This window comes from Arvicanthis niloticus, chromosome 20 (genome assembly GCF_011762505.2).
Source record: "Arvicanthis niloticus isolate mArvNil1 chromosome 20, mArvNil1.pat.X, whole genome shotgun sequence".
NCBI classification, from domain to species: Eukaryota; Metazoa; Chordata; class Mammalia; order Rodentia; family Muridae; genus Arvicanthis; species Arvicanthis niloticus.
Genome location: NC_047677.1, coordinates 40,453,945 through 40,476,086, shown reverse-complemented (window position 1 = coordinate 40,476,086; position 22,142 = coordinate 40,453,945). Strand labels below are relative to the sequence as shown.

Here is a 22,142-nt window from a genome sequence, read left to right as displayed (position 1 = left end):
CCATCATAAATTATCTAAAGAATCTTGGTTTAAAATAAATTAACATTCTGTGTTCCTTAGATGCCAACAAAATGCCAACAAAACCTTAGCTAAACTTTCCACCATGTCAAAGACCAGCTTTGTCATCACAGGGTAAAAAACTGAGGCAGGCAGTTGATGGGAGTCAGCACTGAGAGCAGCTGACAGGTTGGTACAGGTACATACGTACACACACACACACACACACACACACACATACACACACACAGAATGCCTGAAGCAGAAGACAAGCTCCAGTGATTAACCCCTTCTTATAACCATTAAGACAAAGTGGTTTTTTTTTCTAATAGGAAGAAAAGTACCTCATAGCCACAAATTACACATTTTCCAAAGACAGTCGCCACAAAAACATATTCTTCAAAAACAGATTACAATCATTAGACAAAGGAAAATCATAACAGGATATTGATTACATATTTTGTATATGAAACTTCTGTCTAACTTGACAATTCTTATCAATCTTTCTTTCCAAAAGCTCATTGTGGCTTCAAAGCAGTAAATGTTTTAGCCACATATTAACAAGGTTTAAGCAGGTCAAGTCTGTAGCAGCAAGTTCTTTCCTGTGCTCAGATGACAACACTCTGAACTTACTAAGAAGCAGGGCATCTATCTCACATCTTAGTTTTTGAAGTTCCATTCGATGAGGCTGGCTGATCATCTGTTTTCTGTTCTTATACTCATAATAGAATTATTTGCTCTTGTGCAGTCGCCAAAGGTAGACACTGATGTGGATGGCAGGAAGTGCATGATGACAAGAGCCTGATATAGCTGTCTCCTTAGAGGTCTGCCAGAGTCTGACACATTCAGAGGCAGATGCTCACAGCTAACCAATGGAGAAGTTAGAGAGAAGACTGAAGGAGCAGAAAGGGTTTGTGGCCCCATGAGGAGAGCAACAATACCAACCAACCAGAGCTCCCCAGGGTCTAAACCACCAGCCTAGGAGCACATAGGGAGGGATCCATGACTCCATCTGTACACATAGGGGAGGATGGCTTTGTTGGGCATAGGTGGGAGAAGAGATCCTTGGTCCCATGAAGGACAAACACTGAGTGGGGGGGGGGGGAATTAGAGGGTGGGGAGGTGGGATTGGGGGGTAGGTGGGGCCACATCCTCATAGAAGCATAAGGAGGGGGGATGGGATAGGAGGTTCCTGGGTGGTGGGGGGAATGGGGATAAGGGGATAAAATCTGAAATGTAAATAAAATACCCAATAAAAAAAAAATGTTTGCCAAAAAAAAAAAAAAAAAAGAATTACTTGCTCTTTATTATAACCTGGTACACAGCAAAAACCTGTTACCTCATCCCTAGATCACAAGATCCAGGAACTCGGGAGTGAATGCTTTCTTCGTTCACTTTTTTAACTTGCTCCAAGTCTATTCTTCTTGCTTCTACAATTACATGCTTGTAATGCGTGAACTCTCGAGACGCTCCTTTCTCTAACTCAAGAAGCTTTTGCTATACTCTCAGCAAACTTCAGACCATGGGCAAACTTCATTCTTGATTCTAACTTAAAACTTCCTATCACCTGTCCGGACTTCCTAACTTTATACTTTCTATCAACTACTCCAACTCTTCCAAAGGTATTTAGATCAAGCTAACTTCCTAAAACTACTTACATCAAGTCAGAAATTCCATAACATCATTCATTCATCTAGACATCACTATCTCAAGAACTTTCATCTTCAAGTTGATCTACAAGACCTTTGCCCAACAGAGTAGGCTATCACCCAGGAAGTAATCACACCAGGCTGTAGGCAGTGAGGGTCTCCCTATGTCCACTCACACCACGCCAAATGAATGAGAAATGTGGCTGGGATGGTTTGTATGTGCTCAGTCCAGGGAGTGGCAGGATTAGAAGGTGTGGCCTTGTTGGAGTAGGCGTGTCACTGTGGGTGTGGGCTATAAGTCCCTCATTCTAGCTGCCTGGAAGTGAATATTCTGCTAGTAGCTTTCAGATGTAGACTAGACCTCTCTGCTCCTCCTGCACCATGCCTGCCTGGATGCTGCCATGTTCCCACCTTGATGATAATGGACTGAACCTCTGAACCTGTAAGCTAGCCCTAATTAAATGTTGTCCTATAAGAGTTGCCTTGGTCATGGTGTTTGCTCACAGCAGTAAAACCCTAACTAAGACAATGACAATGACAAACATGAGAAGGCACATCAGGAGCAAGCAGCAATCCTGCGATGAAGTCTCTGGGACTGTGCCTTACCAGAGCACACCCATTAAAGCTGAGCAGGACCCTGGGCTATCTCCAGGGAGCTCATCTGCCCACCATGGCTCTCCCTGCATGGTGCCTACCACCTTCAGAACTTACAGCATTCCCCCTTAATGTCCTAGGTGGTACAAAATCTTAACATTAAAGTAGTATTTTTTTTTTGTTGTTCTTTTTTCGAGACAGGGTTTCTCTGTATAGTCCTGGCTGTCCTGGAACTCACTCTGTAGACCAGGCTGGCCTCGAACTCAGAAATCCGTCTGCCTCTGCCTCCCAAGTGCTGGGATTAAAGGCGTGTGCCACCACCGCCCGGCTAAAGTAGTATTTAAAATCTACTAAAACATCTACTTAACTCTGTTTTATCTTATTTTGGCATGTAAACACATGTTCCCTTGAAACAGACTCAGTTTTTGTATGAATTCAGATCTATGTGGTAGTTAACATTAGCCAATGAAACGGTATAAAATGAATAAAAGGCATATCACAGCATCTACAAAAAGCAAATTCATGTCCAATAACAAAAGATAGAATACAAAATTACAACAGGAGAATATCTTCATGAACACTGGGTGATTCAAATGCATCTTGACAAGACAGGAGAAGAAATAGAAAGTTTGAGCTCAAATTTTGAAATTTACAAGTTACATCCTGTCTTAGACTGAGGGCTGGGGAGGTGGCTCAGTGGATAAGAGCACCTCTTGGGTATTTATGAGGACACAGGTGCAGATTCTCAACATCCATGTAAGAAGCCAGATGTGTAGCTTTCTGTAATGGTTTCCATCTGCCTCACAAAGAAGGCTCATTGATGAGGGGTGAGAGCCACACTTGTCTGTGGGTCTAAGGATGAGTACTTAGAATGTAGTAAGAAATGATACTGCTGGGCTGGAGAGATGGCTCAGTGGCTAAGAGCACCGTCTGCTCTTCCAGAGGTCCTGAGTTCAATTCCCAGCAACCACATGATGGCTCACAACCATCTGTAATGGGATCTGATGCCATCTTCACATGAAAAAAAGAACTGATACTGCTTTGAGGCAGTGTCAGTAATAAGTTCTCTAGGATCCATGGCCTCCTCAGCCATAGGTAGTAGGTGAGGTTTACAGTACTGCCATGAATTCCCTCCTATTGAGAGGGCCTCAAGTCCAACTAGGTGTCCGTGGGTTACACCCAAGACGTAAGTGTCACTACTGCACTTTGGGGTTATCTTGCCCATTTTGGGGTTATCTTGCTGTTCTAGTCATTGTTGTGGTCCACACACATTACAGCTATGCTAGGTAGAAGTATTGATTACTCCCCTCCCCCCCCCAACCCCTTTTGGCAGCTTGCTATCTCTTTCCAGTAAGTAGAGTGCCTAGCTCCAACTGATACATTTAAACCTGCTTTTCAAGGAATACCTCAGAAGACGCCGGCAAGAAAATTGCAAGAGCTGAAAGACTTGAAGGTCGTCTGTAAAATAGTGTCTTCTCTATATGGGAAGGAAGCTGAACCCGTGAAATTTCAAGTTTGATCACCTAAACAAGGCTTGTTCGATGACACCACCAGTTGACATGCCCGCCTCGTTGTGGGAGATGAGACTAATTTATTTTCTAACCCTGCTCCAGCCAGTGATTGATGTTTTAAGACTAAGAATTTTGCTCATCTGATAGGCTTAAAGAGTATCTCATACCTCAGTTTCGTTTGGCTTTTTAGTTTCAAAGGTCCAAGTCTCGTCCCGAGATGAAGACCTACAGGTGACTCATGGATGCTGAGACAGTGAGAATCGTCTTCTGCAAGCCCGCTGATAAAGGTTAGTTAACTCTATTCAGTCAGTCTTAAACACATTTGCGGATGAGCAACACTCGAGTGTTTATAAATTTACATATGCATCCATGTAAAAATAATAATTTAAATACAAGGGGTCATGAACTTGAGAAGGCATGGCAGGGGAAACAGAGAGGAGGGAAATGGGATACTGTATTCACACATGAAATCCCCCCTAAATAAATAAATAAATAAAAAGTTGTAAAAGGCAAGTGAGGCTGTGTGTCCACAGCATTATAGGGTGTGCAGATGAGAGGATTTCTGGACCTTTCTAACCTAGCGTCAGGGAGTAGAGTTGGGAATCCTCGCGAAAGTGCTAAAGCAAAACAACAGATTCTTCTCAAGCCAGGCTTCTGCACATGCGCACTCCTCCAGCCTCCCCCCCACAGGCATGTGCACATACCACACAGAGCCTGGCTCTCGGTCTGAAAGAACAGATTTGCTTTATGCCCACAATCACTCTTATACATCAGTGGCCAGAAGGAAGTTCTGGAAAGAAAGTAAGCGTCATAAGCAAGTAATAAAAAAGGAAACTAAATTAACCGAAAAGTACTCAATCTTACCCTATCTTAGAAATGAGATGCTTTTCAGCCTGTTAAAATGAACAAAACAGGCTGGATAAAAACCAGAGGAGGAAAATGTGTGTGTGTGTGTGTGTGTGTGTGTGTGTGTGTGTGTGTGTGTGTGTGTGTGTGGTGCGCGTGTGTATGTGTCCCACTTGTTACAGCACAAAAGTCACTCATTTAGTTAATCCTTAATTCTTCCTGGCTGTACTTTCTGTAAAGGACACTTTGTGTGAGCGCCAGAACTTTTGCACAGAGTGTGTGTGTGGTTTATTTGTGAAGCAATCATTGAGGTCTGTGGGGCAGCATGGTATGCTGTGTGGTGGTGATTTGAGTGTGCAGAATCACACAACTGGGGGTGGCTCGTCTGGATCTGAGTGGGCAAACGGAAGGGGGCTTCCAACTGGAGACCGAGAACAACACATGGGCTGGGGAGGGGCGCGCTGGACCACAGCCCTGGAGTCCACCATCTGCACATCACTCCGTTTACCCCTGCAGTGGGGCTACCTTCAGAACTTTGGCATGGCCTTTGACCTATTCTTGGGTCCTGACTGGTTCAGTCACTTCATCTTCACCCATAAGATGCAGCAGCTCGTGACCCCCGTGTAACCCTAGATTATAAGATTTCCCCTTGAGGGTGGGGGGTGGGGCAGGAGGGGCGCTTACCATAACCCATTAACAAGGCTGAGCCCAAAACCATAATGCCAGCTTGGAAGGTCTCAACGTAAGCCACAGTGGCCAGGCCACCTGAAGAAAAAAAAAAAAAAGAAAGAAAATGAAGTCACAAGTTCTTCCTGCTCATAGGACCTCTAAGCTGCCTGCTCTGTATGCCTGCCCACCACCCCACCTCTTTTCAGATTCCTTATGGATTTTATATCTACTAAGTCTAACTCATCATATTCTCTCTCTCTCTCTCTCTCTCTCTCTCTCTCTCTCTCTCTCTCTCTCTCTCTCCTTTTCTCCCTCCTTCCTTCCCTTTCTCCCTCCCTCCCATAATTCCTGGGCTTTGGGGGGGATTCTTTTTTTTCTTTTTTCAGTTTTGTTAATTTTGCTGAATCAATCAAACTCCTACTAAAAGCAATGGGACACATTCTGAAGGTGTAAATTGATACTGTTCTGTACCAAAAATTTCGTTTTTTTTTTTTTTTTTTTTTTTTTTTTTTTTAACGTGATAAAAAGAGCAGTTGTGGGCGGTTCCCGACTGAATGCACTGCTCCTTTGTTTCAGGTGTGTTTGCCTTGATTCTCTAACAGTTCCTTCTTTCTGTGCTCAAATGATGTCACCCATCCCCAGACAACAGCAGCAACAGAAGACATGTCGAAGCAGTAGAATATTTTGACTTTCTATGTCCCAATTTTCCTTTGGTCTCCATGTTTAAAAATAAATAAATAGCCGGGCGGTGGTGGCACACGCCTTTAATCCCAGCACTTGGGAGGCAGAGGCAGGCAGATTTCTGAGTTCGAGGCCAGCCTGGTCTACAGAGTGAGTTCCAGGAAAGCCAGGGCTACACAGAGAAACCCTGTCTCGAAAAACCAAAAATAATAATAATAATAATAATAATAATAATTAATAATAATAATAAAATAAACCCTGACCATCTTCCTAATCAAACAAGTACATCTTTGATCCCAGAAACTCAAGTCTGGAAACAACCATTAGCCCCGTCCCTGGCCTCTACCAGCTAGATAGCACCTTCCCAGTCATTGCCCAGTTTTAACATCCAAAACTGTCTCCAATCATCACCAAAGAAAAAGCCAGGAAGAAAAAGCCAATTTAGACTCCTTGTCACTACGGGACAACTTGCTGCCTGTTGGGGTCCACACTAGCCCCACGTTGGGGCAGCCAAAAAATGTCTCGGCCTAAGCTGCCGCTCCAGTCCTCGGGTTGGGGTTCAGCAAGAGCGAGAGTGAGGACGATTCGAAGAATGCAGACCAGACAGAGTGTAATTCAATCCCATTTATTCTTCAGTCTAAATCCTAAGTCTTGAGTTCCTAGTGCCTAGTCCCTAGCTCCTAGTCCCTCCAAGTTCCAAGTTACTTCTTCCAAGTTCTCTTCCAAGTGCCTGCTACCTGTCTTCTCTCTGCTGTGTCTGGTTCTCTCTTCTGTGTCTCCCTAATGTCTGATGTGTCTCTCTCCAGTCTGTCTGCTGTGTCTGATTCTGATCTGTTCTGTCTCTGCCTTTTATATGTCTCACTTCTAAGCCACGCCTTTGGTCACACCTTTAATCATGCCCTTAGGTCTTGTCTCTAACTCTAAATTATACTCTTATATATATCTCTATACTTCTAAATTATACTCTTAAATTACACACCTTTAATCTCACACACCTTTAATCTCACACACCCAAGGAAAGTCCTGGGTATCCAAAGCAAGATGTTATCAGAGTGTGCTCAGCTGTTGTAGGCTATTGTAATCCAAGTCTCATGTCAGGGTATATGGCTCAAGATGGCTGCAAAGCTGATAGCCGCTTTCTGCTAAAAGTCGGCCCCCAACAGCTGCCTACTTTCTATCTCTCTGATTAGCTCTCCTTACACTGTGTAAAATAAAATGACTGTTGAGAGCTCCGACTCTAGGCAGAGGCTGCATGCGCGTGTGAGGTTTGCCTTTTTTATATATAACATAATATTTTTATTGATCATTTGGGAATTTCACATAACGTATTCTGACCACCCTTGCTTCCCAATCAATCCTTCCAGGTCTGCCTCCACCTACCCTGGTGACCTCTCCAAACTAAAAAATAAATTAAAAAAAAAAAAAAATTTTTTTAACTTTTTTTTAAGTTCAAGCTGTGTGGTCCATATAGTCCCTGGAGCTAGTCAAATTCACAGAAGCCAGCCTCCGAGACAGAAATGAGTCCCTCCCCACCCCCGCTCCCATCAGTAACCATCAATTATGTACAGCTACTCTTCACTCCGATGTCCACGGTCTGTGCTGCTGAGGGAGGCCATGTTGATGTCTGTAGGCCAGGATACTTGGGAGGGGTGGGGATAGGGGCGGGACATACAGACTTAAGTAGCCCTTGCAGCCTCCTGAAACCATGTTGATGTCCAAGGCCCACGCTGCCTCCAGGGGCTAGGTCTGAGAATCACCTTTCTTAAAAAGCCCATCTGAAGGCTTGGTCAGGTGGCCTCCTTGAGGGCCCTACCTCATTTCCCTTCATTTGCTTTGTGTGCTCCCACTTTGTTACCTGGTCACCCACGTGATCGTTGCCGACCTATCTATCAATCACTCTTCGATGAGATCGGTCCAACCCAATATGATTCCTAGAGGTACTTCCACCTCTGTTATACTTCCTGACATCTACAGACTTGGGGAAGCTCTAATACTCTGCTGAGTGTTTGGGTCAGTATAAATTCGTGTGTGCTTAGAGCAACCTCACCTGTGATCGCATACATGCCAGTGATGGTCAGCACGGTCAGCATTGTTTGGTAAATATCAGTGTCCCAAACCATTTTCAAGAACATGGCGCCAAAGCCAATCTCCATCTGAAATGGGCACAAGGTTAGCAGCGGCACGGTCATCTCCAGCAGAATCAACAACCACCCCGGAACGAAATGGGCCTTGGAACCCACATCCAAGAGGTGGCCTCTGGGCAGCACCTCACCGTGACCAACGAACACCAAGAGAGGTCTGTGCCCTCTGAGTTTAACCAAGGTTAGTATCTTCAAGGGCATGGGTTAGCCCAAGTTGCCCAGTTAACTCAACTTTGCCCTTAGTGTGGGCATTATGATTAGAGAGTGTAGTTCTACAGCTAAAAGAAGACCATGGGGGCTGGGGAGATGGCTTAGCGGTTAAGAGCACTGGCTGTTCTTCCCGAGGTCCTGAGTTCAATTCCCAGCAACCACATGGTGGCTCACAACCATCTGTAATGGGATCTGATGCCCTCTTCTGGCACGCAGGTGTACATGCAGATAGAGCACTCAGACATAAAGTAAATGTCTTTAAAATATATATACAAAAAAAAAAAAAAGAGCAGAAATTCATTCAAGAATTTATTCCCCCAAATGACTAAGGCCCCACAATGCTGCTGACACTTTGCTGCATTCAGAAGATGAGGACTGGCAAAGCTTGGCTTCTGTTCTCACTGAGATCGTGTTGAATAACGATAACGTGGTAAATCCGGCTCATTTGGTTAGTGAAAACCATCAATTCAGTGGTGTATGTGCAAAACGAGACTCAGGAGGAAGTGCAGTAAACACCCCAGAAAGGACTCATAGCCTCAGGTCACTTGGATGAAAATGGAGAAGACACATATTGAGTAAATACACCAATAAATTACTTTCACACACTGGCACTGTGCCCGTTATAAAGAGAATAACAAAAAGACTCGGAGTATAGACAAGGAGACACATCCCTGGGCGGTCTCGCCACACGTTTGCTTAGATGACTCCCTCCCCATCATTCCTCGGAGGAGGAAGGTCACCTCTGTGGAGAGGCACTCTAAGGACTTGCCCGGTCGGTTCCTTCTCCCTGTGCAAGGACTCACTGATATTCTGCTGAAGATATATACGATTAAGAAAGTGAAAGTGAAGAACAGCTGGATCCGGAGGCTGCCAAACCTCTTCTTCAGATACTCCGGCAACGTCACCACCTGCAAAGACAACAGAGCAAGCCCCTGTCAGATGCTGAGCGTCAGAGGCAGGTCTGGGGATGGCCTTTCTTGCCAGATGGTGGAGACAGCTCGGGAATACCAGACGTGGGCTCGATGCCTTTGGCGCCAGTTGAGGTATGATCGAGAAGGGAGGAGAGACAGCACATCTCTGTACTGGCTGGTTTTGTGCATCAACCTGTTACAGATTAGAGCCATCAGAGAGGAAGGAGCCTCAGTTGAGAAAATGCCTCCATGAGATCCAGCTGTAAGGCATTTCCCAATCAGTGATCTATGGGAGAGGGCACAGCCCAGCCCAGCGCAGCCCGGCCCATTGTGGATAGGGACCATCCCTGAGCTAGTGATACTGGTTTTCTATAAGAAAGCAGACTGAACAAGCCATGAGGAGCAAGCCAGTAAGCAGCATCCCTCCGTGGCCTCTTCATCAGCTCCTGCCTCCAGGTTCCTGCCCTGTGTGAGTTCCTGTCCTGACTTCCTTCAGTGATGAACAGCGATGTGGAAGTGTGAGCCAAATGAAGCTCCCCAACTTGCTTTGTGGCCATCGTGTTTTGTCACAGCAGTAGAATTCCTGACTGAGATAGCTGTCTTCCGGCAGCTTAGATGCCACTCTCTGCTCAATCTTAGGAATGTGGAAAGCAACCCAGCTAATTGAAAATGTGCAGTAATGATAAATTACCCATTACAGAACAAAAGAGAGTGCTTTGTCACACTTGGCTGGTGGGAGATAGAACCTGATAATTCAGGCCGTTCTCAGCCGCCCCTGTGTGAACACTCCAGTCAGATGGCGGTGTCCCATAGAACCCTATTTTCTGACATCATCTTGGGCGATATGTGCCATGAGCACAGGGTCTGTGCCCTCAGTGATCACAATGTCACTTGACCCCAACAGCTCCTGGCTCAAGAGAAGTGAATCTGGAAGAGGATATTGCCTCCCTTTGGCCTGGCTAATTGGCGTGCTCTGGTCTGGCTACCTACATATGTCTGTTGTGAGCTCCAACTCAAATTCCACCTGTGTGGTGGTTTGAATACGCTCAGTCCAGGGAGTGGCACGATTGGGAGGTGTGGCCTTGTTTGAGTGGGCGTGGCCTTTTGGAGGAAGTTCGTCACTTTGGGGGTGGTCTTTGAGACCCTCCTCTTAGCTGCCTGGAAGCCAGTCTTTTTCTGGTTGCCTTTGTAGAACTCTCAGCTCCTCCTGTGCCATGCCTGTCTGGACATTGCCATGCTCCCGCCTTGATGATAATGGACTGAACCCCTGAATCTGTAAGCCAGCCCAAATTTAATGTTGTCCTTTATAAGAGTTGCCTTGGTCATGGTGTCTCTTCACAACAGTAAAACCCTAACTAAGACAACCAGCTTCACAAGGACTCTGCTGAGGTCTTCACAGGACCCAGAGACCTTTGCCTAAAATCACATAGGCTTCATTCTCTTAGCCTTTCTTTGACTCTATGCCATACCCTGCCATATATATCAATCATTCTCCCAGGAAGGTTCTAAAGTCCCCATGCTGTTTCTAAATTGATTGTTTGGGCTCCCATAACATGTGAGAACAGTTTAGGTCAGTGGTCCTCAACCTTCCTAATGCTACAACCCTTTGATACAGTTCCTCATGTTGTGGTGACCCCAAACCATAAAGTTATTTTCCTTGCTACTCCACAACTGTAATTTTGCTGCTGTTGTGAATTGTAATGTAGATGTCTGTATTTTCCAGTGGTCTTAGGTGACCCCCGTGAAAGGGTCATTTCACACACACACACACACACACACACACACACACACAGGGTTGTGACCCACAGGTTGAGAAGCACTGGCTTAGGTGGCTTAAACAACAGGTTAACTACAGTCTCTCGGTTGTAGAGGATACAAGTTCAAGGTGTCAGTTGGTCCAGATGGTGCCCCTGGACTTATGGAGCTACAGTGATCTGATATTGCCACAGGCATGTCAACAGCAGGTGACATATAGGCATGTCACAGCAGGTGACATATTTATCTCTTAGATATCCTAGTGCATGCTGCAGATACTTTTAAATTTTCTGTTGCTTTTTTAAAAGTTTTTTTTTAAATACTTGTAGCTGATGGTAGCGCACATATTTTTTTAAAGATATATTTATGTATTTTATGTGTATGAGTACACAATAGCTGACTTCAGACACACCAGAAGAGGGCATCAGATTCCATCACAGATGGTTGTGAGCCACCATGTAGTTGCTGGGAATTGAACTCAGGACTTCTGGAAGAGCAGTCAGTGCTCTTAACCGCTGAGCCATCTCTCCAGCCCATGAGAATGGCAGTTTGTTTGTTTTATTATTTTTTTAAAATGTATTTATTGCATTTGTTCTTATTAAGGAGAAAAATCTTTTCCCATCATTATTTGCATTTGTGGGATTTTTTTTTTCTGAAATATTAATTTTAACCTGTTTGTCATAGACATAGTTCTTTGTTTGGTTGATTGGTTGGTTTTTTTGGGGGTTTTTTGGTATGTTTGTTTGTTTGTTTGTTACGTAAAATAACCCATTTATTAGGGAAGTCTCCTAATTGTAGAGCTTCTACTGGTTTTTCTGGTTTCTTCAGTCCTCTGATGACTGCACGTGTTGCTGACTTGATCACCCTGTTTTTTGTCTTGTATGAACATCCTAGGGAGTGGTTTCTAATTCCCCGCTAGACAATACAATCACAATGCATAACAGTATTTCCCAAAGGGCATTGCCACTCAGATAGAGCAACAATTTAGCTGAAGACTTCCTAGAAAAGTTTTAAAGATATGTATGGTTTTAAAATTTAGGTTAAGGTGCTTTTTTTTTTTTTTTTTTTTTTAATAATAAATTAAATCAGGTCAGGGAGTTTTGCCAGGTGCTTTGTAGCAGAAAACCTAGGGCACAACGGAAAAATAAGAAACACGTTCTTAGTTATTAAACAAACAGAATGCTAAGGTCAGAGAGCAAGAACAAAGTGGGCCTGTTACAAAGGGCTTCGAGTTTCATCTGCAGGAGACAGGCTAATGATCAAAGACAGTAATTGAGTTTCAGTGGCCGCTGTTAAGATTGAGCCTCTAGGGGCTGGAGAGATGGCTCAGTGGTTAAGAGCACTGGCTGCCCTTCCAGAGGTCCTAAGTTCAATTCCCAGCAACCACATGGTGGCTCACAACCATCTGTAATGTACTCATATACATAAAGTAAATAAATAAATCTTTAAAAAAATAAAAAGATTGAGCTTCTATGTCTAATCTAATTTTCTGGTCTTTTTTTTTTTTTAATGGTTTATTTATTTTATTTATATGAGTACCCTGTAGCTGTCTTCAGACACGTACCAGAAGAGGGCATCAGACCCCATTACAGATGGTTGTGAGCCATCATGTGGTTGCTGGGATTTGAACTCAGGATCTCCAGAAGAGCAGTCAGTGCTCGCAACCACTGAGCCATCTCTCCAGCCCCCTGATTTTCTCGCCTTAGAACGATAAATTTGCTGGTGAACTTTAGTGCGATTTGAGGACTTGGTGCTGTACAGCATGCAAAGTGGAGAGATTCTTGTTCTTCTGTTGCCTCGAGAAAAGTTAAAGATCTCTGACCTAAGGTTCTCTAGCTAACTACACATGTGCTGCACTATGAAAACAGTGTAAGAACAGGTAGATGGTTAGCTGTGCTAGATGACTAAGAATTGTGTTAAGTTAGAATAGCATGCTGTCTTTCTCCATTCTTGTGACTGCAAACTGCTACCAGTCAGTTATAAGAGAAACTGGTTGTTGAAAGTATCTGGCTTGCCCAAATTCTGTTACTCTGTAATAGAAAAACTGTTCTGTTTGGATACAGATGTATCGTGGGAAGGAGCCACAAGAGAAGCTGAGTGGCCAGGTGTGGGATTCAGAATAACTTGTCTTTAAGAGTATGAAACTTGTCATCATTGTGTGTAATTGAAACCCATGATTAAGAAGTGATTGTAAGCCGGGCAGTGGTGGTGCACGCCTTTAATCCCAGCACTTGGGAGGCAGAGGCAGGCAGATTTCTGAGTTCGAGGCCAGCCTCGTCTACAGAGTGAGTTCCAGGACAGCCAGGACTACATAGAGAAACCCTGTCTCGAAAAACAAAAAAACAAAACAAAACAAAGAAGTGATTGTAAAGTGTTGGGGGTGGGGAGTTGTTCCTTCATGCGAGATTTTATTTAGGTATATAAGAACTAGGAAAAAGGGCTGGAGAGATAGCTCGGTGGTTAAGAGTACCAACTGCTCTTCAGGAGGTCATGAGTTCAAATCCCAGCAACCACATGATGACTCACAACCATCTGTACTGAGATCTGCTGCCCTCATATGGGTGTCTGAAGACAGCTACAGTATACTTTGGGCTGGGGAGAGAGTGGTTCAGGAGCAAGAGGGAGAAGGGAAGGGGGGGGAAGGAATAAGAGAATTACAAAAAACTAAAGTGGTTGGAGCCTTCCTTCATCCACCAAGTGTGGGTGAGTATGTGCCTGCTTTACGTTACCTACATCTCCTTGGACAGCTGAACTCACTGTCGGAGCTGGCGTCTGACAGACCTTAATTCAGACCAATGACTCATTGCAATGAGCATTTGCCAGTGAAGATGTGGTTGGATCTGGTGTTTCCCGATTGGCAGTGTCTGCATTATAACCACCTTTTTAATTACTGTAACCAATACCTTAGGTATTTATTTTGGCTCATGATCCATGGCCTGTTGAGCCAATTGCTGTGGCCCTGTGGTAGCATCCTAGCAAGTGAGCGTGGTAGAAGAAACGATTCACTTTGTTGACAGAATCAAAAGAGTGAAGACTGGATTGGGGTCCTAACATTCCATCCTAGGTCTATGACTAGAAGAGTCCCCACTCTACCTCTCTAGAGCTCCTACCACCTCCCAGAAGCATCGGGGTATGGAGACTAAACCTTTAATAGGCCTCTGCAGGATGCTTATGCAAATCACAGCAATGTGTTTTACCTCTGAATTAATATAATATGGTTTTGTTGATGCTGTCTAATGAATGTCAACATTTTGTAGGACAGTTCTGCCTTCACTGTTCTTACACCTTTGACTTTAGAATAAGTATGTCAAGGTTCTCACAGAGCCCCACTTGCCTCTTTTGTGGAATTTTATCCCGTGAATAAGCCAACTGGAAAGAAATAGCATTTTAGGGTGCCAGTCGTTATCACGTTTGTTCTCTTCATTTCTCCACATTGTATTTTTTTATAATGTTTTGAAATATTTTCTATAAAAAGCCTTAAAAAGTAGCTGTGACATTTTAGGCAGATACAGATTTAGGGAAGAATATAGCAGGATCAAAAGACTGACCAAGTGTAATCTGTCCTTCATGATGTCCATGTACAATGCATGCAATATTTACTTTTTTTTAAAAAATCATGAACTATAGAGTAACTGATAATGGACTTACCTCAGCTTTGCTATAAATAGGCACAAATATCCAACCAAGCACAAAGAGCATAAATATAGCCTGAAACGAAGAAAAAGCAGAAGAATTAAATCAGGCGCCCATGTGGGTCAGGCTCTTAAGAGAGATGCAGGTTCTATTACTGTCTGCTTCAAACCTAATGATGAGCACGTAAAAATGACTACCCAAACACAGACCTTTCAACACCAAAAATCTAGCTTTCAGGCACGTTACCTTTGAAAGTTTATTAACTTAGGGAGTTCATTTCCAAGTTGTTATTATTATTATTATTATTATTATTATTATTATTATTATTATTATACTATATTGTTTTTCTACTCCTGGATAAGAATTATGGTGTCTTATGAATCAATTTAAAAATAGTCTAAACAAAGGAAAGAAACTAGACATGGTGGAACATACATGTAATTCCAGCACTTAGGAGACTGAGGCAGGAGGACAGCCAGCAGTTTGAGCAGGGAATTAATGTCTCTTATTAACTGATCTATGTAGTGTGTTCCAAGCCAGCCAGGACTACATAGTAAGGCACTCTCTCAAAGAAATAGAAGAAAGAGAAGGAAAAGCAGGGGGAGGGGGAGGAAGAGGGGGAGAGGAAGAAGAAGAGGAAGAGGGGAGGAAAGGGGAGGAAAGAGACAAGGTGGTAGAGAAAAAGACATTTTATTAAGTTTGGAATCGGTAGAAGTATTCCTTATCTCTTATAGTTTATAAAAACATAAAGCATCGTAACTTTCTCATGGATCAAAAGAGACAAATGATTTAAATAAATAGGGTGAGTGATGCAAGATTTATAAAATAATTTAACCTTTTAGTGAATAAGTTCTATTTCTTACGCACAACAAATTCATCAACTAAATAAATAATGCAATATTTTAGATGGTTTATAGTTAATTTTATTCTGTTTATAATTTAAACATGTGTTTCAAGTTAGAAACTTTGTAGTAACTAGTCTGCCATCTCAGGGAGCTTGGTTGAACCCTTTCTCAATATGTAATCAAAGCACAGACAGAGAGTCTATGTATGTGTGCTTGTGTGCACGCACACACCTGCGCTCCTGTATATAGTAGAGAAAGATGCATACACTTCAATGTGGAGATCTTATCCCCACCTGACTGATCTAACGTTCTTTGTATCCCCATGGCACACGGCATATACATACCCTGTCCCTTGCCATACTAAGGAGAATGAAAAACGGCATAATCCTTTTGAAAAACCAAAGACATGGGCTGGAGAGATGGCTCAGTAGTTAAGAGCACTGCTCTTAAGAGGCTGCTCTTCCAGAGGGTCTGAGATCAATTCCCAGCAACCACATGGTCTCTTACTACCGTGTATAATGGGCTCTGATTCCCTCTTCTGGTGTGTCTGGAGACAGCTACAGTGTAATCATATAGATAAAGTAAATATATAAATCTTAAGAAAAGAAACACCAAAGTCTTGACTCCCTTAATTTATACTTTCAAAGGCATCTTTAACAGTCACTCGAGGTTAAAAAGCAGGTTTTTTGCGTTTATGAGTCATTTGCACAATGCTCAAGTAGAGATAGGTTGCTGCAGAAGATATTACTTACATTCCATTCGAGGGCTCCAACAGCAATTCCTGAAGCTGCACCTGTGCCAGCCAAGGCCATATAGTGCCCACTGCCAATATTTGAAGAATAGATGGAAATGCCCATCTGAAAACCAGAAGATGATTCCGTGTCAGAGCCCTTATCATTTGTGTTTCTGGGCTGAGAGTCCGGCTCAGCTGTAGAGCACCTGCCAAGCCTGTGTAAAGCCTGAGTTCCAGACCATAAAACCTGCCATTCCAGCACTCGGGAGATGGAAGCAAGAAGATTAGAAAGAAGTTCAACATCAGAAGTTCAAGGTCATCCCCAGCCACATAGTTTGGGCACAGGAATTCCGCCCGAGGGAGAACCCCTCTGGAGAAAAGTGAAAGTTGGTGGAGTTGCAGGCTTGTTGGTTTGTTGGTTCTTTGAGCATTGTTTCTTTACTTTGAGATAAAGTATCCCAGTATCCCAGTATGTCCCCATGTCAGGAAGTAGTCCAAAGGCATCTTGGTTGGCTGTTTCCTCTACATAATATTATACTGATCCACTATATTGATGACATTATGCTGACTGGACCAAGTCAGAGGGAGGTAGCAACTACTTTGGACTTGTAGATAATGCATATACCTGCCATCAGAGGGTGGGAAATAAAGCCAAACCAAAAAAAAATATTTCCCCCCAGGGCCCTCCCAGAACCGATGCAGGGTTGTAGATGGTCAGAAATCTCTACTGCCGTGGGGTTTGAGTCAGTCCTCCTGGACAGAACCATCTTCTAAAACTCTGATGGTTAAAGCCGGTTGTCAACTCAGCTAGACCTGTGTGCTGGCTAGTTGACACAAGCTAGAGTCATCAATGAGAGGGGAACCTCAGTTAAGAAGAGGCCTTCATAAAATCGGGCTTTAATCAAGCCTGTAGGGCATTGTCTTAATTAGTGACTGATAGGGGAGGGCCTAGCCCATTGTGGGTGGTGCTGCCCCTGGGCTGGTGGTCCTGGGTTCTGTAAGAAAGCAGACTGGGCAAGCCATGAGGAGCAAGCCAGTAAGTAGCACCCGCTCCATGGTCTCTGTGTCAGCTCCTGCCTGAAGGTTCCTGCTCTCTTTTAGATCCTGTCTTGACTTCCTTCAGTGATGAACTGCAATGTGGACGTGTGAGCTAAATAAACCCTTTCCTTCTCGTGTTGCTTTTGGTCATGGTGTTTCATCACAATTGTAACCTTAAGACAAGCTGTAATCAAGTGAATTGAAAGCAGCCGGTCATTCCTGCGAGGGATTTTTTTTTTTTTTTGATTAGGTTATTAAAAGCAGGAAGACACTAGGTGTGAAAAGCACCTTCTGGTAGCAGCTCAGATAAAAGGACCTGGGAGAAGGAAATCTTTGCTGCCTGCTTGCCCTCACCCCCTCTGGCAAGTACATTTATCCTGTTGCTCTTCTAGATATCTTGAGTTCATGGTGGCTCACAACTATCTGTAAGAGGATCTGAGGACATCTTCTGGCATATATATATATATATATATATATATATATATATATATATATATATCAGAGCACTCATACATTAAATAAATAAAAAAAATTTTAAAGGAAGAATGGGTGTCTCTAAGCTGAGGATCGGATGCCACAGCCATAGACTAAAGACCAGGAACTCTACAGGAATCTTCCAGGCCTTCAGCACCAGATTGGAACTGCTGAGACAGCCAACTTTGTAGCCTAAGGCATTCCTGTATTCTCAGCCTCTCCAGAATGAGACAACCATTGTTGAACTACCTGGACCACATCCTGTAAGCCATATATGTATATGTTGTATATCATATATATCTACAACATATACCACATATACATATACAACATATACAACATATATATATCATACATCATATACATCATATATGTATATGTATATATACACATTTACATATATAACATACATATACAGCATATATTTACAACATTTACATATATAACATTTACATATGAAACATCCACAATGTGTATATATAATATAAATATATAATATTTACATATACAACATATACAGCTACATATACAGCATATACAACATATACATCATATATATACAACATGTTCCTATACAACATGTACATATAGCTATCAGTTCAACCTTTTAGAGAACCTTAACAAATACAATAACCAAAGCATTATTTAGCATACAAACAATGATTCTACCTTTTACCCCACACCCCTCCATCCAGCACCAATCTATTTCTGTACCACCAACTTAGGTGCATGATGATCCACTGCTCAGAACACCTCCCGCTCCATTTACCTGGAAAAGGCATGGTCCACTTCAGCTCTCACTTGGAAAGCAAGAAGACTGTGATACATAGATACATACATGTCAGCCTGGGATACATAGAAAGATTGTCCCTTTTTTGTTTGTTTTGTTTTGTTTTTTTGTTTGTTTTTCGAGACAGGGTTTCTCTGTATAGCTTTGACTGTCCTGGAACTCACTCTATAGACCAGGCTGGCCTCGAACTCAGAAATCCGCCTGCCTCTGCCTCCCAAGTGCTGGGATTAAAGGCGTGCGCCACCACTGCCCGCTCCCCCCCTTTTTTTAGACTGATTTATTATACTATGTATACAGCATTCTACTTGCATGATGCCTGGAGACCAGAAGGGGGCACCATATTTTATTACAGATGGTTGTGAGCCACCATGTGGTTGCTGGGAATTAAACTCAGTACCTCTGAAAAGCAGTCAGTGCTCTTAACCTCTGAGCCATCTCTCCAGCCCCAAAACTGTACATAAAAGAATAAATAAATAAATAAGGAAATAAGGAAGAAAAGCACATATTTTGGATTTAAGAGATTAAAGTACTAAACAAGCCAACACAGACATTCCCCGAGCAGACAGCCACATACAAGCTTACTCACCAACCACCATGCTAGATTTTGTCCAGCCAGGAAGAAGTCTTTTATTGTCCCACGACTATGTGTCAGTAAAGCCTGTAACGAGAATCCTCTGGTGGAATTCAATCCATAGAGAAATTGGACGGCGTGTGCTGGTCTTACTATTCTGCAACTAATTGAATACAAGCTAGATCTCGGGGTTAGTTTGTGTGAGGGACTCTCCAGATGCATTGGTAGAGTAAGGCAGCACACTGCAGGCTAATGTGTATAATTTGATCACATTTTATAAGAGAACATATAGAATATGCATGTGTGTCTGAGTGTTTGCCCAAGCAATGTAAAAGAGAAAAGATACAGTCTCTGGTTGTCGCAGAACGATGACATGGATGAGGGAAGAAAAATAACTCCTTTCTTAAGTCTTTGTGTATATTTTGCTTGTTATGCTGTGATGGTTTATATACGCTTGGCCAGGGAGTGGTACTGTTGGAGTAGGTGTGACCTTGTTGGAGTAGGTGTGACCTTGTTGGAGTAGGTGTGGCCTTGTTGGAGTAGGTGTGGCCTTGTTGGAGTAGGTGTGGCCTTGATGGAGTGGGTGTGTCACTGCGGGTGTGGGTTTTAAGACCCTCATTTTAGCTTCCTGGAAGTCAGTTTTCTGCTAGCAGCTTTCAGATGAAGATGTAGAACTCTCAGCTCCTCCTGCACCATGCCTGCCTGGATGCTGCCATACTCCCACCTTGATGATAATGGACTGAACCTCTGAACCTGTAAGCCAGCCCCAATTAAATGTTGTCCTTTATAAGACTTGTCTTGGTCATGGTATCTGTTCATAGCAGTAAAACCCTAACTAAGACATACACTGAATGTTAAAGCATTTAGTAATTAACAACAGTATCTAATTGTTTTTATTTTAAAGCAAACAAACGAAAGCTGGGTGCAAGCTAGGTGTTTTGGCACACACCTTGGATCCCAGCGTTCTGGAGGCAGAAGTTGGGGAATTCAAGGCCAACCTGGTCTACAAAGTAAGTTCCAGGACAGCGAGGGCTGTTACACAGAGAAACCCTGTCTTGAAGAAAGGAAAGAAAAATAAAAAGCCGGTGCACAGTTTTAATCCTAGCACTCACAAGCAGAGGCAAGTGGATCTCTGTGAGTTTGAGGCCAACCTGATCTACATAGTAAGTTCCAGCCAGAGATACATAGTGAGGTCCTTTCTCAGTAATATAAAGATAATATAAAGAGGGCTGGAGAGATGGCTCAGTGGTTAAGAGCACTGACTGCTCTTCCAGAGGTCCTGAGTTCAATTCCCAGCAACCACATGGTGGCTCACAACCATCTGTAATGGGATCTGATGCCCTCTTCTGTTGTGCAGGAATACATGTAGGCAGAATACCAGATAGATAGATAGATAGATAGATAGATAGATAGATAGATAGATAGATAGAAAGAAGGAGAAGGATCAAAATATGCCGGATATCATACATTTATGTCTTCAAGAAAAATAGTAAAGGCAGCATGTTTACTGATTCCCAAATCTTGGCCAGACATGAGTGCAGCTTGGGCCGAGAGTGATCTGGGATGCAGGGAGAATTCCTAATAACAGCGCTGGAGGAAGAACCCCAGAACTGATGCTCAAATACTAGGAGTCCCTGCTAAGGCCACCTGGAAACATACTTCCCATGACTGAATGAAGCTATCGAAGGGAGATAAATAAGTGCTATGTCTGTATACTCAGGATCGCCTTTCCTGTTTGGAATCGAGCCTTAGTGTTGTTGGGGGATTAGTTCCTGGAACCATTGTGAATATTCAAACCTGAGGATGCTCAAGTCATATGTCAGATTGCTTTGCATCTGAGCTCCTCCTTCCCCCTCCCCCTCCCCCTCCCCCTCCCCCTCCCCCTCCTCCTCCTCTTCCTCCTCTTCCTTCTCCTTAACCTTTCAGAATCCCAGTTCAAGTCAGTGTAGAGTCCTGCCTTGGTGTACAAGGAGAACTGGCTCCGAGAGTCTTTTTTAGCTCAGGTCTCTTTTATAAAAGTGATATACTATTTGGATGTAACCACCGGTACATTCTTTTTGCGTGCTTTACGGTGCCTCCGGGTTTATAATTTAGGAATTATAATGCATAAGCACTGTGAAAGGAAAGAAAAACTCAGACACTTTGAGCGTGACTGGCTAGATCTGCAGACGGAGAACTCGTGGATAGAGAGGACGGAGTTAGAGCAGCATGCTTGTGTCAATCACAAGGGCTTTCAAAAAACCATTCAGGTTTGGGGTTGTAGGGAACAGGGCAGGCACAGGTGGATTACTTGACTAGTATTTCAGGGCAAGGGGATGGAGTGGGTGGGTGGGACAGTTATTGAGCGTAGGAAGAGGTAATGGTCCAGAACGGTCTTTGTTAAGGAAGTAGATAGAGTTTGGTTGGAAGGGTGGGGAGGGGCTAGGCAAAGGTGGGCAGGGCCATCCCTTCTGAAGCTGAAGGAAGGTAGGGGGAGGCCAGGTCTCTGCAGGAAGTGGCACACCCCAGCCCAGAGGTCACATCGTACCCACATCCCGACGCACAGAACCAGCAAGAGGTAGAATGTCATCACCAGTGTGTCTATGGTACTGTGGATACTTAAGCCCAGGGTGCTCTGGTTCCAAGTGAAGCCACGGGGATTCGCCACAGGGTCCATGGCAGCGTTGCTGAGACAGGGAAGCACTCGCAGGCAGAACCCTAAACAACGGTTCTGTACCCAGTTCCATCTCTGGTTCGCAAAGCATCCTGGGAAGAGCCACTGTGCAGCCTAGAGGCTCTGCTACCTAATTCTAAAGAATTGCCACCAAAGCGCTAAAGACGTCTCCCTTTCAGTCTCAGTAGGTCCCGTTAAAGACACACACGCACACGCACACGCACACACACACACACGGAGGAGGAGGGAAAAAAGGAGGAGAGAGAAGAGGGAGGAAAGGAGGGAAAAAGAAAGAGAGAAAGGAAGGGAGGGAGGAAGGGAGAGAGAGAGAGGCTTGCCAGGTCAGTCCCAATGCTGTCTCTCCATCATTAGCCACAAGGGATCATCCTCAGCTAAATTTTGGCGCAGGTGGGATTAACTTGGGACAACTGAAGAAGGGTC

General features: G+C 43.7%; 1 protein-coding gene across 1 annotated transcript in view; it reads right to left on the bottom strand.

The window, feature by feature from the left end:
* Positions 1-21,777, bottom strand: part of LOC117724806 (solute carrier family 5 member 4-like) — a 45,091-nt gene extending 23,314 nt beyond the window's left edge. The window contains exons 1-7 of the mRNA XM_034524728.1: positions 21,576-21,777; positions 19,064-19,135; positions 16,195-16,299; positions 14,613-14,672; positions 9,102-9,206; positions 7,995-8,100; positions 5,282-5,362 (exon numbers count right to left, since the gene is read on the bottom strand). Of these exons, the coding sequence (XP_034380619.1) occupies positions 5,282-5,362; positions 7,995-8,100; positions 9,102-9,206; positions 14,613-14,672; positions 16,195-16,299; positions 19,064-19,135; positions 21,576-21,704 (658 nt within the window). The 5' untranslated portion in view covers positions 21,705-21,777. The remainder of the gene's footprint in view (positions 1-5,281; positions 5,363-7,994; positions 8,101-9,101; positions 9,207-14,612; positions 14,673-16,194; positions 16,300-19,063; positions 19,136-21,575) is intronic.
* Positions 21,778-22,142: the final 365 nt, after the last annotated feature.